Source organism: Phoxinus phoxinus (assembly GCF_949152265.1).
Source record: "Phoxinus phoxinus genome assembly, chromosome: 4".
NCBI lineage: Eukaryota > Metazoa > Chordata > Actinopteri > Cypriniformes > Leuciscidae > Phoxinus > Phoxinus phoxinus.
The window spans coordinates 35,193,235-35,206,898 of NC_136879.1; the positions used below are offsets into that span (position 1 = coordinate 35,193,235).

At 38.5% G+C, this 13,664-nt stretch overlaps 1 protein-coding gene across 1 annotated transcript in view; it reads right to left on the reverse strand.

The window, feature by feature from the left end:
- Positions 1–13,664, reverse strand: part of gbe1b (glucan (1,4-alpha-), branching enzyme 1b) — a 140,347-nt gene that overhangs the window by 95,920 nt on the left and 30,763 nt on the right. Inside the window, exons 6-7 of the mRNA XM_079609304.1 lie at positions 9,842–9,932; positions 5,530–5,739 (exon numbers count right to left, since the gene is read on the reverse strand). Of these exons, the coding sequence (XP_079465430.1) occupies positions 5,530–5,739; positions 9,842–9,932 (301 nt within the window). The remainder of the gene's footprint in view (positions 1–5,529; positions 5,740–9,841; positions 9,933–13,664) is intronic.

Consider the following 13,664-nt stretch of genomic DNA (forward strand, 5'->3'; position numbering starts at 1 on the left):
GACGATCGAAACGTGAGACCACAAAAGCTGTTAGCCTCGGATCTGGCTCCGTTTGATGTGCAGAGGGATTCTGGTGATGACTGATGAAAAATGGATGCAAATGAGCCAATACAGCAGGAGACTGGAGGAAGGGATGGATAAGCGTGGAAAGAGCCTTCTGAAGTCACACATCTGAGACCTCTCGAGCGCCAGCGAGGGGGCAGACGGTGGCGATGGCCGAGAGGAAGTGCGCCTGCCCTTCAGGAGACGGGTGGAGAGGAGCGTCGTGGCGGCACAGAGGATTAATTTACTCGCCTTCACAAGGTGTCCTTGCAGCTCTTTGAAACAGCCTATTAGAGGAGCCACAGGAAGCCATGAAGTGCGGCCCAGCGGATGTCTCTGGGCTAGTTAGATCTCCACCACAAGACCTCAAACACTGGCTGTTCGCATTTCCCTGTAGATGCCATAGAGACACGGAGCTTAACAGAGCTAAGCAGATTATGCACCAGATGTTTCCATAAAATCACCTTGTGTTCATGACTTTTGCATGTCAAAACGATGGGTTCTACATGTTGAAGATGAGGCAAACTGGATCTAAATACATCATTTGTCATGAATTTTAATAGACGGTTCTGATAGAACAAGAAACATAAATCTCAATGATAGGATTTTGCCCGAGAAACCAGCAAGGTTCTACAGAAGGGGATTTTTGTCATTTTAGCCTATAATTGATATAATTTAGAGGAGACATGAAGCAATGAGAGGAGAAAGAGAAGTGGGATCAAGATTGTCAGAGTTGTTTGTCCGTAAGGATATGACTCTGACAGCAGATGCTTGCTTGCTGGTATATGTGGATCTGATGTAACCAACAAAGCATGTGGTTGAATGTGAAGGATTATTCCCCACCTGACCCACCACCCCACTTTTCAAGGTCAAGTACACTCTCGAGACCATTTGACTTGTTTTCTTCCAGCCAACAATTTGGTCTTGAACCTTCTTAGTACCAAGAAAGTAATAACATAATGAATGGTTGATCAAGAGTCCCTCATTTAAAAAAAAAACCCGCCATTGGTAACTTCCACCGACATTCGGCAACGCTCTCTGATCGTCTGTATAAAAGTTTCTTGATTAAACAATGCTGTGCCATCACAGTCGGCAGGAACGTCCCATCTGCGTTTCATAAGCAGGAATTAATAGAGAGCCCGACACTGAGATGCATCCAAACAAGCGGCAACAAGAAAAACAGACAAATGAACCGGCAATGACCCCGGGGCGTTCCTTCGGGCTTTTACAAATGACTCTTCAGATGGCTGCTGGTTGTGGCATATGTCTGCTGCCCGTTTAATGAGTCCCTCTGAAAACGGCACAAGCTCAATAAGTAATGAAACTGCAGCTTGGCTCTTATTACGGAATCTCTGCACCGTCTGACACTAACACTGGATAATGTATTGGCGGCAGCAGCTTTTGGCATGCGCTTATTAAATGTGGGTTCAAAAAGGCATTGATAGACTCCACGGAGGCGGCCGGTCTGTCTCTTAATGTGTGACGAGATGAGCTTACAGACGTGGAAGGAGAAGAAGAAGAAACTTAATTATCACGCGCCGCGAGAGCACCAATCAAAAGGTTCGGGTTTACCGTGAGGGCCATTAGGGTCAGAGCCAGCTAGCGGCTAAAGTGGCATACTCTTTTGTAGAGCTTACCGCTGTGATGACAGTAATGATTTGGAGAACAGAGCGTTGGGCGGCATCCGTGGAGCCGCATACATTGTGTGTTTGACTGGAAGCCAGAACTGTTCAGAGCAAAGGATTGTAAACACGTCTCCGAGACTGGGACACACAAGGGCACTCCGAGCTACTACAAATTTAAGACCCATTTATGTCAATTGCTGTTCTTCGGTTCATTTACACATGTTGCTTTGCGGTTAGAGATTCTCATTTTGATATGCTAAGTCTTTCATTACTGAAATTCTCACAGGGCATGTCTGATACGTGTAAAGCTAACATTAGAACGCACACTGTTAGATGTAAACTGTCATACATGGGCTTTGCTCGTTTTGTTTCAAATGTATGTGCACTTGACCAGGGATCTGCACGTTTCCGAGCTGAATAATAAAAGGATAATGTCATTGCTTTCTAGGAAAAATTACATTAAACGCTTAAAAGCCCTTCATAGAATTTCGGTGTTGCTGCCAAAATAAGAACGGGGAAAAAAACACAGCTGTTACTGATTGATAATCAGAGCAGACTGCAATAAAAAGACAATGCAAATGCATTAAATTCAGACTTATAGGCTGCATATACATTTATTAATGTGTATACTTTATTATAGTTTGGTCCGCTTATAATGTTTGTTTTTTTAAGCGTTAAAGAGCCAAAAAATCTTTAATGTTATTCAGTAGGGATTACTTTTCTATAGGCTTGATGTTCTTTTTAATTTAATTGTCAATTGTGGATTTACATTTGCTGCTTTTTTTAAATGTCATTTTACTGGCAAAAATATCTCCATAATAAAATCCAGGCAGTGCAAATGAGAAATTCAGATTTAGTTACACTATTTGACAAAATAGAACTAAATAAACAAGCTTTGAATTAAAACGGACCATTTTAGTGCTGCTGAACCCTTTTTGTCTTTCCAATATGTTTTGTTACAATAAGCACCTCTTTGCAGAGCCTCCATCACGGGTTCCCAAAATAAAAACACACAACTGAAACAATTTCAGAAACTTAGTTGTTTCACACAAACATATTTTTAGTTATTAATGAGCAAACATGTTTTAACCATCAGCCATAAGACTTTTTATTTTTTTATTTTTTTTATCAGCTCCATAAATCGAGGCTTTGTCTTCCAATTATACACTGTCACAGTATTCACACACATTATACACATATGCTTGATGTCAAAATTGTGATTTGGTGCGTTTAAAAAAAGCCTAGTTAAGTGTCAACTCTGTTTTGACAGCAAACACTTTTTTTTAAACACTCCTACAGTTTGCTCTAATTTGCTCTAAAGTTTGTTTTCGAGAACAAAAACCACTGAAGTTATTTTCCATCAGAAAGAAAACAGATGCCCTAAATGAAACCTGTCAGAAGCAAACCCAAAATGAACCTTCAACTCAGCCAGGTGTCAAGTGCACCTCTCGAGATCTATTTCCCCGACCTAAGATCTTTTTGCGCAGACGAATAAGTGAAAATGTCATGCTTAAGTGTTCTGAATGTCGATTCTGTATACGAAATACATCTGCACAAAAACTAAAAGAATTAGATATTTTTGTATCAAAAAGAAAGTCACTCATAACTTAAAAATCGAATGCATGTTCAACATTCAAAGACCTGCAAGACCTGAGTTCAGAGTGAGGTTTTACACACACCTGTGGCTGTTAAATTAAAGTCCATTTGTTGAATACACATATCTAAAGTTATGCTTATGAATGGCATTAGTTACATTAATTAATACATTATTTAAATGTATAATTTTTTATAAAAAGTAGATTTATAAATCACATTTAAAGTTGATAAAAAAAGCCATCAAAATCCAAAATGGGCTGATTGCACATCATCACCTATTACTAGTAACTAGTAAGTTATGCTTACTAACTAGACATGCTCTTCCTCAAAACGATACATTATTTCATGAACAAGAATACTGTGAGAAAAATATCCGATCAATTTTTAAATGGGCAACATTTATCTGAAACAAAACTGTGGCAATTATTGCATTTTGAAAGTGATTAGTAGAATTTTAGATAGCATATTTAACTTCAGAGACAAAGACAGTGAACGATGAGGAAGGACATTCTGATGGAGAATTCACACTGCGCTTTGGCAGAGAGGCTTCATATACAACATTGAAGTAATTGCTGTCAGCCCAAGACGGTGCAGTGGGAATACCGCCAGAGGCAAATACAGTACAGTAGGTGTTCCAATTTAAAGACTCGCTCAGTATGGGTTTGGGGGGAAAAAAAAGAAAAGGAGGAGGATATTAACATATTAGCTGGCATATGGTTGTGATGAAAAACTAATGGCTACAGAAATACAATGCATTTTTAGCTATAATGATGAACAATCTGACCGGTCAAATGTAAGTTCCAGCTACTTGCCTTAAATAGATTCTATGTAACTACAACACTTTGATTTGATCTTGGTATTTAAAGGGACAGATCACCTATAAATGCAAAGTCATCATGTCGTTCCAAACCGTTTTAAGCAGTGTGAAGATCTCCTTTTATGTTCGATGGAAGAAAGTCAAGCGAGTTTGGAATGACATGAGGGAGAGAAAAATAATGACAGAGCGATTCCTTTAACTTGGTCTACTGTGGGCTCCGCATTTCTAAGCCTCTTAGCTCTTTAGCATTGTCTCTTTGTTTTCAGAGATGAATGAGTCTAAATAGGCAAATACTGCAATGATTATTCATAAACAGTAAGCATATTTAAAACGGTTTAAGAATTTTACATGAATATTCCGTTGCGTGAGATAAGGACATGTTAATGCTTGATTATGGGCAAACAAAAGTGCTGATGAGGTGAACTAATTATGGAAGCATAATTCCATGCCACATTATTAATTACAGAGATATGACCTGTGAGCACAGCTCAAGAGAGTGTGCGCACACACACACACACACACATCCAGAACAGTAAACTTGAGACTTAAATGTAAACACAGCTTTTGTGTCTTTATCAGGGCCAGTGTGTGTGTATATATATATATATATATATATATATATATGGAAAAAGCTGATAATCACCACAAACACGTACCTCTTGCTCCATTTCTGTAAATCCGTTTTGATAAATGAATGAGAGAACTGATCAGAATGTAAATGTGTACTTTGAAAATACAATGTAAGTCGCTTTGGATAAAAGCGTCTGCCAAATGCATTAATGTAAATGAATGACTGTTGCTCTATAGTTTTCTTCGTCAGCAGCCGCTTGTACCTCCTGCTGGTGAGGTCGACTACCAGCTATGGAGATTATCAATCGGGAATCGTTCCTGGATGTCAAATGTTGAATTTGCTGTCGAATTGGAACCACTGAATTTGTGGAAGCGAAATAAAATGGACCGAAAATTGCCTGAAAATATTCCAGGTTGTATTTTTAAACAGAGTGTTCACGTCCTTATAGAACTTGTAAACTCAAAATTTTCTGAAAGCTCCGACTTGGACCACCTTACCACTGCGAATTCATTTTGGCGTTGACAGTGTTGCACGAACATCTCAGAGTAAAACGTCACATGTTGTCATCTAGTAATTTAGCATTAGTTAAATGCTAAATATCCACTGTACAGTAGTTTCTAAGGAGCGTCTTCAGCCCTGGAGAATAACCTGGCAAAAACCAGGCGTCTTAGAAAGCAAAATAATTATTGGAACAGTCTTCCAGTCGTAAGCCTTCTGTAAGCAGCTCACTAGGTATTGGAACAGAGCCTAGATATTAGAACAGAGCTTGTGTTGTTACACAACGCCGTGTAACAAAAGGTGTTGTATGCGGAGAGAGCAGAGTAACTCATGTGAAGCGTGGGGTGTTTGAAATGTGAAAAAACAAACTTTAGTCTCACCTAGAGTAGTTGAAGAGTCTGCTGTCCCAGAGGCTGTGTACTCCACGGGGCCCACTGTGGAAGAAACAGGAGTCAGAGCCGTCAAAGCAGTTCAGCCCGTCCTCTGTGTTCTTGGATGCGTGGCTGTGCACCACATCAAGCAGGACGATGATACCCAGAGAGTGAGCCACGTCAATCAGCTCCTTGAGTTCCTCTGGGGTGCCAAAACGACTGGAGAGAGAGAGAGAGAAGAACAGATGAAGGCAGATACCAGAGCAGTCTGGGCCGAGGTTGTCTGTCAAGCTGTATGATCTTATTCTTGGGATGAGCTTGAATCTAGCAGTAGTTTGGGTGTTAAGGCCAATTCTTTTGAAAAGTATAGAGATATCTTTCGGGGTGTATTGCAATACACAAGATGCCCAGGCTTGCAGAATACAGAACATCTGCTTTCTTCAAGACGTGCTCAAGAAAATGTGAGTGTGAAACATTGTAGGAGTTGGGATGGAGTAAAGACGGCTGTCGATTAATTGTCATAATGCGATAAACAATTGTGTCTGTTTTGTACATATAGCCTCATTCTCATCTCAAGGCCTATATGATTTATTTTACATTTACATTTACATTTATGCATTTGGCAGACGCTTTTATCCAAAGCGACTTACATTGCATTATCCTATACATTTATACATAGGTATGTGCAATCCCCTGGGATCGAACCCAGAACCTTGCGTTGTAAACGCAATGTTCTTACCACTGAGCAACAGGAGCAACACTTCAAAGGGCATAAATTATATTTTAAAAGACATGAATAATAATGTTATTGTGCTTACAATTATTTCATTTATTTATTTTTATTTAAATGTATCAACTTTTATAAAAAATTAAATGAAAGAAGTGAAATGAAACGAAATAAAATGGAAATGGAAAAAAGTTAAACTAAAATACATTTGAACTACTCCAAAATAATAAATCAAAAATTCAATTTTAGTTTTTCAAATATATTTGTGATCAGTGCTAGGCAAGTAACTAATTTTTTTTATTAATTACTACAAATTATAATAAACAGTGTAATTAGATTACTGTACTAATTACTCGCTCTAAAAAGTATTAAAGCTTTACTTATTACTAATTACTTTCTAAATCCCATATCAACCTTAACCAGTTGAACAGTACAAACATTTACAAGAATAAACTTCTCTTTTAATTCTTTAAAATAAATAAAATGTAATGCTTTGGTCAGTTCGAGAATACTTTATTCAATTTAAAGGGAGAAGGTTACATTAAAAGTATACATTTGGTGTTTAATTTTGATGTTAAATTCACTATTGTTTTATACAAAACTATAGTCTATACAGTATTTAACGCAATTACATCAGAAGTAACTAATTAAATTACAGAAAAATTAAGATTACTTTACTTTTTCGCAAGGGATAAGTAACTAAATTACAGTAATTAATGACTTGGTAATGGATTACACCCAACACTGTTTGTAATAATATATTTCAGATTTGTAATTTCAACATGAAAATTGCAATTAACATGGCCCTGAGAAATGTAATTATTTTGTCATTAATTTTTTTTTTTAAACAAAAGCTAAACTAGGATGACCTAGAAATAAAAACTAAATTGTGATTTCCTTTATACGCTATTTTTCTCAGGCTCATATCAAGAAGATCATGTATGAGGGATCCATTGGCTAAGCCAGTTGACATGTTCAGCTGCTCAAACAAACGGCAAATAAAGTCCGCTTTAAGTGGCACAGAGGTGATACGTAACGGATCGCCTCTTTTAGGATTCGAACTTACAACCTCCTGGGTACCATCCCAGTTCTGCCACACTACATATGTGTGTGTGTGTGTGTGTGTGTGTGTGTGCTTATCTCGGAAAGACGTCCCCCTACACAACAGCTGTGTTTAGCAATAGCGGCAGTGCGAATACATCAACCGTGCGGCCCAATTGCCGTGTAAAAACAAACAAATATGGCAGTAAATAAAAATCAATCTCAGATCGTTTACACCGTCATGGACGCTGAGCAGAGGTCAAAGCCTCCATTCGGGGTGACATATTGCTCCTTGCGGAACAAAGGGCGAGAGTGGCGCGTTTCCATCAGCGCTTCCTCACGTATCTCCTTCGTGTAATTGCTCCATGAAGCTTCATCTGTCCTCCAGCTATCATCATATCGCTTTCCCCCGGCAAACGTGACACAACAATACCCCTCCTCTCGGCCTCCGCCCCTTCCCAGCATCCAGACCTTGCACTTTTTAAACGGCTCAGGGAGATCAATCATGGGTGAAATTACTCTGTATACATTATACTCGCGCTATAGGCTGTCGCCAGCGCTAGCTGGTAAGGGCGACCGGCGGTATAAAAGCACATAAATAAAGAATTCCTGCCTGTCTTCCTTTATCTGAGGTCTCTACCTCTCCACAGGATTAACTGCAAATGTGTTTACAGGGAGATTATCGGCCCCGTCAGAGGCGCCTCGCTGTGATTTGGGGCCACAGAGTCTTCAAGAAGTGTGCGCGCCTATAGTTTTTACTGAGGAGTGTTACACTTAACTCATTTTAAACATTCTGAAAATTAAAATCAACAAGTGTGCCCGACAGCTGATTTTCAGGGTGTTTTTATTTATCTTTGAAACTGTTGAAAGTGGATCGGACTGAGCAGCACAACACACTTGAAGCCAATTAGCAGTAGGGGGCGTGTCCACTCATGATAGGGAGGAGAGTGAGCCAATCAGCAGTAGGGGGCGTGTCCACTCGATAAGGAAAAGAGAGAGTGAGCCAATCAGCAGTAGGGGGCGTGTCCACATATGATAGGGAAGAGAGAGTGAGCCAATCAGCAGTAGGGGGCGTGTCCATTCATGATGGGAAGGAGAGATAGTGAGCCAATCAGCAGTAGGGGGCGTGTCCACTTATGATCGGGAATAGAGTGAGCCAATCAGCATTAGGGGGCGTGTCCACTCATAATAGGGAAGAGAGTGAGCCAATCAGCAGTAGGGGGCGTGTCCACTCATGATAGGGAAGAGAGAGAGTGAGCCAATCAGCAGTAGGGGGCGTGTCCACTCATGATAGGGAAGAGAGAGTGAGCCAATCAGCAGTAGGGGCGTGATAGGGGTGTCCACTCATGATGGGGGAGGAGAGAGAGTGAGCAAGAGGGAAATTTGAAGAAAGAGAGATGGCTGAGAGACATTACAAAAGACAAAAAGATCAGAGGAATTTCACTGGAAAAAGAAGGGTTATGATCAGGCAAGAGCTTTGGGACACGCGTTAATATTATAAAAGCTTTCCAGCGTGAGCGATGAGCAGTGATGGGTGCTTTCGATACACGCTTCGAAAACCTTTGTTTCGAACCAGTGATTGGGAGTGCGTATCGAACTACTAAAGTCATATGATTTCAGTAAACGAGTCAAACAACTGTCATAACCGAAATTTCAAAGGTTCACCACTAGGGGCAATCTCTGTGAACCCATGAACCATATCTATATGATTTTTGCCTAATCTCGGATAATTTTATAAATTTGTAGACATTTAAATGACACATCTGTATAATAAAAAAGTTGAAGAGTGGACGTTTAAAGTCTCTAATTGGTCTGATTAACCACGGTCTCCATAAAACAACACAAAAAACAAGCCCTACAATATAATAAAATAACACACATTATAAAGGCACTTCATTTTTAATTATTTGTTAATTGCATTTAATAGAACATTGTTTTAATGCATTTTTTTTTTGTTGAGTTTTCGCTGCATTTACACTGTTCTGGCCAGCCGGGGTCACCAGCATGTGGCTTCGAAAATTTAGCCTGCATTTATGAAATACTTAGGGGTCTCCTGGAAAAAAAAATTGGGAACCACTGGTCGAGAGCATGTTTACATAGAAAAAAAGCAATTTTTTTAAAAGCTGAACTGTTGAATGTTGTAGAACGCTGTGTCATGCTTGAGGTGTTGCAAAAGACACGACACGTGAGCTCAACAGTCAAACATGTCCGTCTGGAGCTTGTTTGCATAAAAACAACAACATAAAAGCAGTGCAGAGGAATGAAAAAAAAATCCATCCAGGGCATGTTTAAAGTGGGGGGGAAACAGAGTGGAATGCAAAAACCCATTCAGTGTGAACGGCCCATACACTGCAAAAAATCACTGTATATGATCAATAAGTTACAACAACATGTGTTTTTACATTGCTTTAACTCGTCAAAATAAGTTGAGCCATTTTTTGACTTTTTTTATAGGTAATACAAGATTCAACTACTTTTTAAAGTCAGTTTAATGCAATTTAAGAAAACAAGATTTATAAAAAATGGATTCGAACATTTTCCAGTTATATTTACCTTGACGCTGCGAAGAAACTTGTGATCTGGTAACCGAAGCTAGCGTAGTAGGCATGTTCCATGATCGCCATCATCTGAATGCAGTTATAACCTGTGTGTGTGGCAATAAAGAGAGCAGTGATTATTAGCATATTTTTGTCATCGTTTGCTCATTCCCATGCTGTTCCAAAATCATATGACTTTCTTTCTTTAGTGGAAAATTAGATATTCTGAAGACTGTTCAAGTCAGTGAGCTGAACTCAGATCGAATCAGTCTGAACAAATCATGTTTTTTTGAATGAGCAGATTGGTCAAGTCCAGTGACTCCAGGCACAGATACATTTCAGTCTTTTCATCACACAAAGCTATCATATGGCTTCAGAAGATATGTAATATAATGTATGAGTGATCTGAACTTTTTTGGAGCTTAACTCACTAAAGAAATATCATAAAAATCCTCTAGGGCTGCACGATTATGTGAAAGAAAAAAAAGTTGATAAAAGACTGATAAACACTGCGATTGCAATTTAAAATACCATTTTTTTTAGCTCCAGGTGTGCTCAGCTCTTTGCTCTGCTTGTTTTGTTTACAAAAAAAAATGATTATGTTTTTTATGATTATACATCAATATGACAAAAATAACAACAATAATAATACAAATAGAAAAACAAATAGAAAATATAAATAAAAACAAAATAAATTACTGAATAAAATATTTAGAAATATATATATATTTAAAAAAGCAGGACTGCAAATGTTTTGTTATTATATATCAATATGACAACAACAACATTACAAAATACTATAAAAATAAAATAAATGACTGAATAAAAACATTAATTCATTTTTTAAACTTATTTACTTTAAAATATCTAATATTTTATTCAACAGAAGAAAAAAGTGTGGATATTTACATGGCATGATGCATACAGGTGAGTAAATGAGAGCATTGTTGGATGAACTATTCTTTAAATAAGCTTCAAATCTTTTAAGATGCTACATGTATTCTGTCAAAAACAGACTTTTGGCTATACAGCAAACTTTTTGTTGTGATTTTTAGCTAAGTTTTCATGCAAAATAAACGTGTGGGAGCCAAAAAAAAGTACAAATTCTGCGGTTCGTGTAGCCCTCATGGCAGTGTGTTCGAAATGCCCACGCATAGTACGATGGCTTCGCATAATTCATAAACATCTGCTTTCGTTAACGAGAGGATATTACACAACACTCAACACCCAAAACCTTGACAGGACGACACTACAACTTCAACAAACACTGAGGTACAGCGGCAACCGTCAAACCCTACAAAATGGCTTTTTTTCTCTGTCCAGTAAGTGTCCACTACAGAAGTCAGGTCTTTTATGCAAACACAAAGGGCCACCGGGACGCACCGTCTGAATGACTCGTCGGGTCACACACACACACACACACGTCTTATCAGCCCGGATCAGCCACAAAACCAGCATTTCGTTCCCCCACGCAAGCTGTAGTTGCACTGACACAGCTTTGAAACTGTACAGGAAGGACTCAAGAGGGAAATCCAAGCTTGTCTCGCATCGTTTTTTTTTTCTGAGGAGATTGGCTTATTTATTTATCTATCTAGCTAGCTATCTTCCTCGCCCTGCTTCAGAGAAAGTTTGGATTTTTTGATGAGGTGTGACAGCACCAGGGGCTCATCTCAGCAAAGATGCAGCAACACGCGCACACACAGAGTACTTTTCCAAGCTTTTCAGACGCCAGAGCCACAGTTGTCTAGGGAAATGCAAACCAGTTACCACAAAACAATGAGAACTCCTGGGAGCCACAGACGCGGTGTGTTTTAATGCATGGACATATGCATGAATTATTCTATCATAATATTTGTTTTTGCGAATGGCATCGTAGGACTTTACGTGGGAAGACGGTCAATTTCCATGTAAACATTCAAGCACACATACTTCTGTTTTGCCTACGAGCACAACATACATTTTTTTATATATATATTTTCAGAGGAAAATGCGAGTGGTGCAACTCGCTGGAGTCGGCCTGAAAGTTTTCAATGATTTCCTTGTCTCCGAGATGCCAAAAGAACCCACCACCAACATATTTCTATACAATTATTGTGCCTACACATAGATGGGGCCCTCAGGGCCCTCTGTGGCCCTCCATAACAGATCTGACTGCATTGTCCAACATTGTCCATCCCATGTTTCTATGATTTTCTAGTTCTAAAAGTGATATTCTAAAGTTGAAATTTTGATTTAACGAGGCCATCACCAAAAACCAACCCATTTCCATGTGATTAAATTCAAACCAAAAATCAATTACAAAACATTAATATAAAATGTGTAAGAAATGTTAAATAAGAGATGTACGCCTGTTCATCATATAAAGCTGTTGAATAGCTTCAGAATTCTTGAAATATGTGACGCACGGACCACCATTTCACTATAAAGTCACCAGAAAATCAAAATGGACAATTCTTTTTTATTTTTATGGAATATTGCTGTATTTATTATACATTATTGAGTCATCCATGCACATCATATATATATAGATTTTTTTTTTTTTAAAGTCCTTCTCCTCCCTCTTTCAGTGACATCTCTTCTCTTCAATGATGATGTGTTTACTGACATGTGGGCGGGGCAACCTGTCACTCACATGAAATCGACCAATAACAAACCACAACCATTCAATCAATCCCCCATGGACAAAATCAAGTCCACCCTACATTGTTTCTAGTAAAAAAACAAAAACAGTTTCACTCGTATATATATATATATATCACAATATGGATAAAAAGACTAATCGCAACTTCCGTTTCATGCGACTTTGACAGTGAGAGTCCCCATTCCCTCTCATTATATAAAAAGTTGACCAGAACATTCTCCACAGAACTTTGAGTTTTGGGGAAACTATCTTTGTAACTGTTATGTGACCCCAATCGCTAAACCACAGGCTTCTAAATCTCATCTTCTGTGTCTGGTGGATACTTGAAAATACCCCCAGCATCTCCAAAGCACATCGCCACACTCAAACACACCTCTCTCTCCAACCCTCGTCCACGACAGGACTAATGAACACTCCACACGGCGAGTCTAAAGCCTGTAAACAGGGTGTTGACCTACAGAAAGGGGCTTGGTTGAGAGAACAGCCTCCCCAGAACATTGGCACCAGGGCCAGTCGCTCATCATCAATGCGGCAATGTCTGTCAGTTTAAGCACCACTGCAGCTCGGATACTTTGTGATGAAGGAGGAATGTTGGCAGGTAGAATATAACCTCTCTCTGGGCTAAAAATAATGTTTGTATCCTTACAAAACAGTAATTTAATGGTACTGTGGTGCAGTGAAGCACTGGATGAGTGATTCCAAGGTACTTTGATATATATACTATTGCACAAAATGATCACAATGTTCATTTTTTCTAATATACCTTAATAGTCCGCTGGAATATTTTAAAAGAATACCATGATGTTGTTATATTTCCACACAAAAAAAAACTAAAAAAAACATGGTAATACTGTATTATGGTACTTCAGTACTTCTTTGTAATGCATCAAATGTATAAAGTGCTTTACAGACCTGCTACTGATGAAGTCCATTGTGCTTTTTGTTAGCCGAGAAAAATTAAAGTGTGAAACTCTTTTTAAAAGCATAACATTGTGGTAATTAATTATCTTCCCCATCTGAATTGTCAAATGTCTTCTTTTCATTTTAAAAGTTTAGCTAAATCAATTATTTGAGGGAAGAAGAGTATTAAAGCATGTGCCAAATTCTAGATTGAAAGTTGAAAAAGGACAATTGTTTAACATTTTGTTTCAAGAGACCACAGAGAAAAAAAATAAAAAGTTGAATGAATAAAAACGGT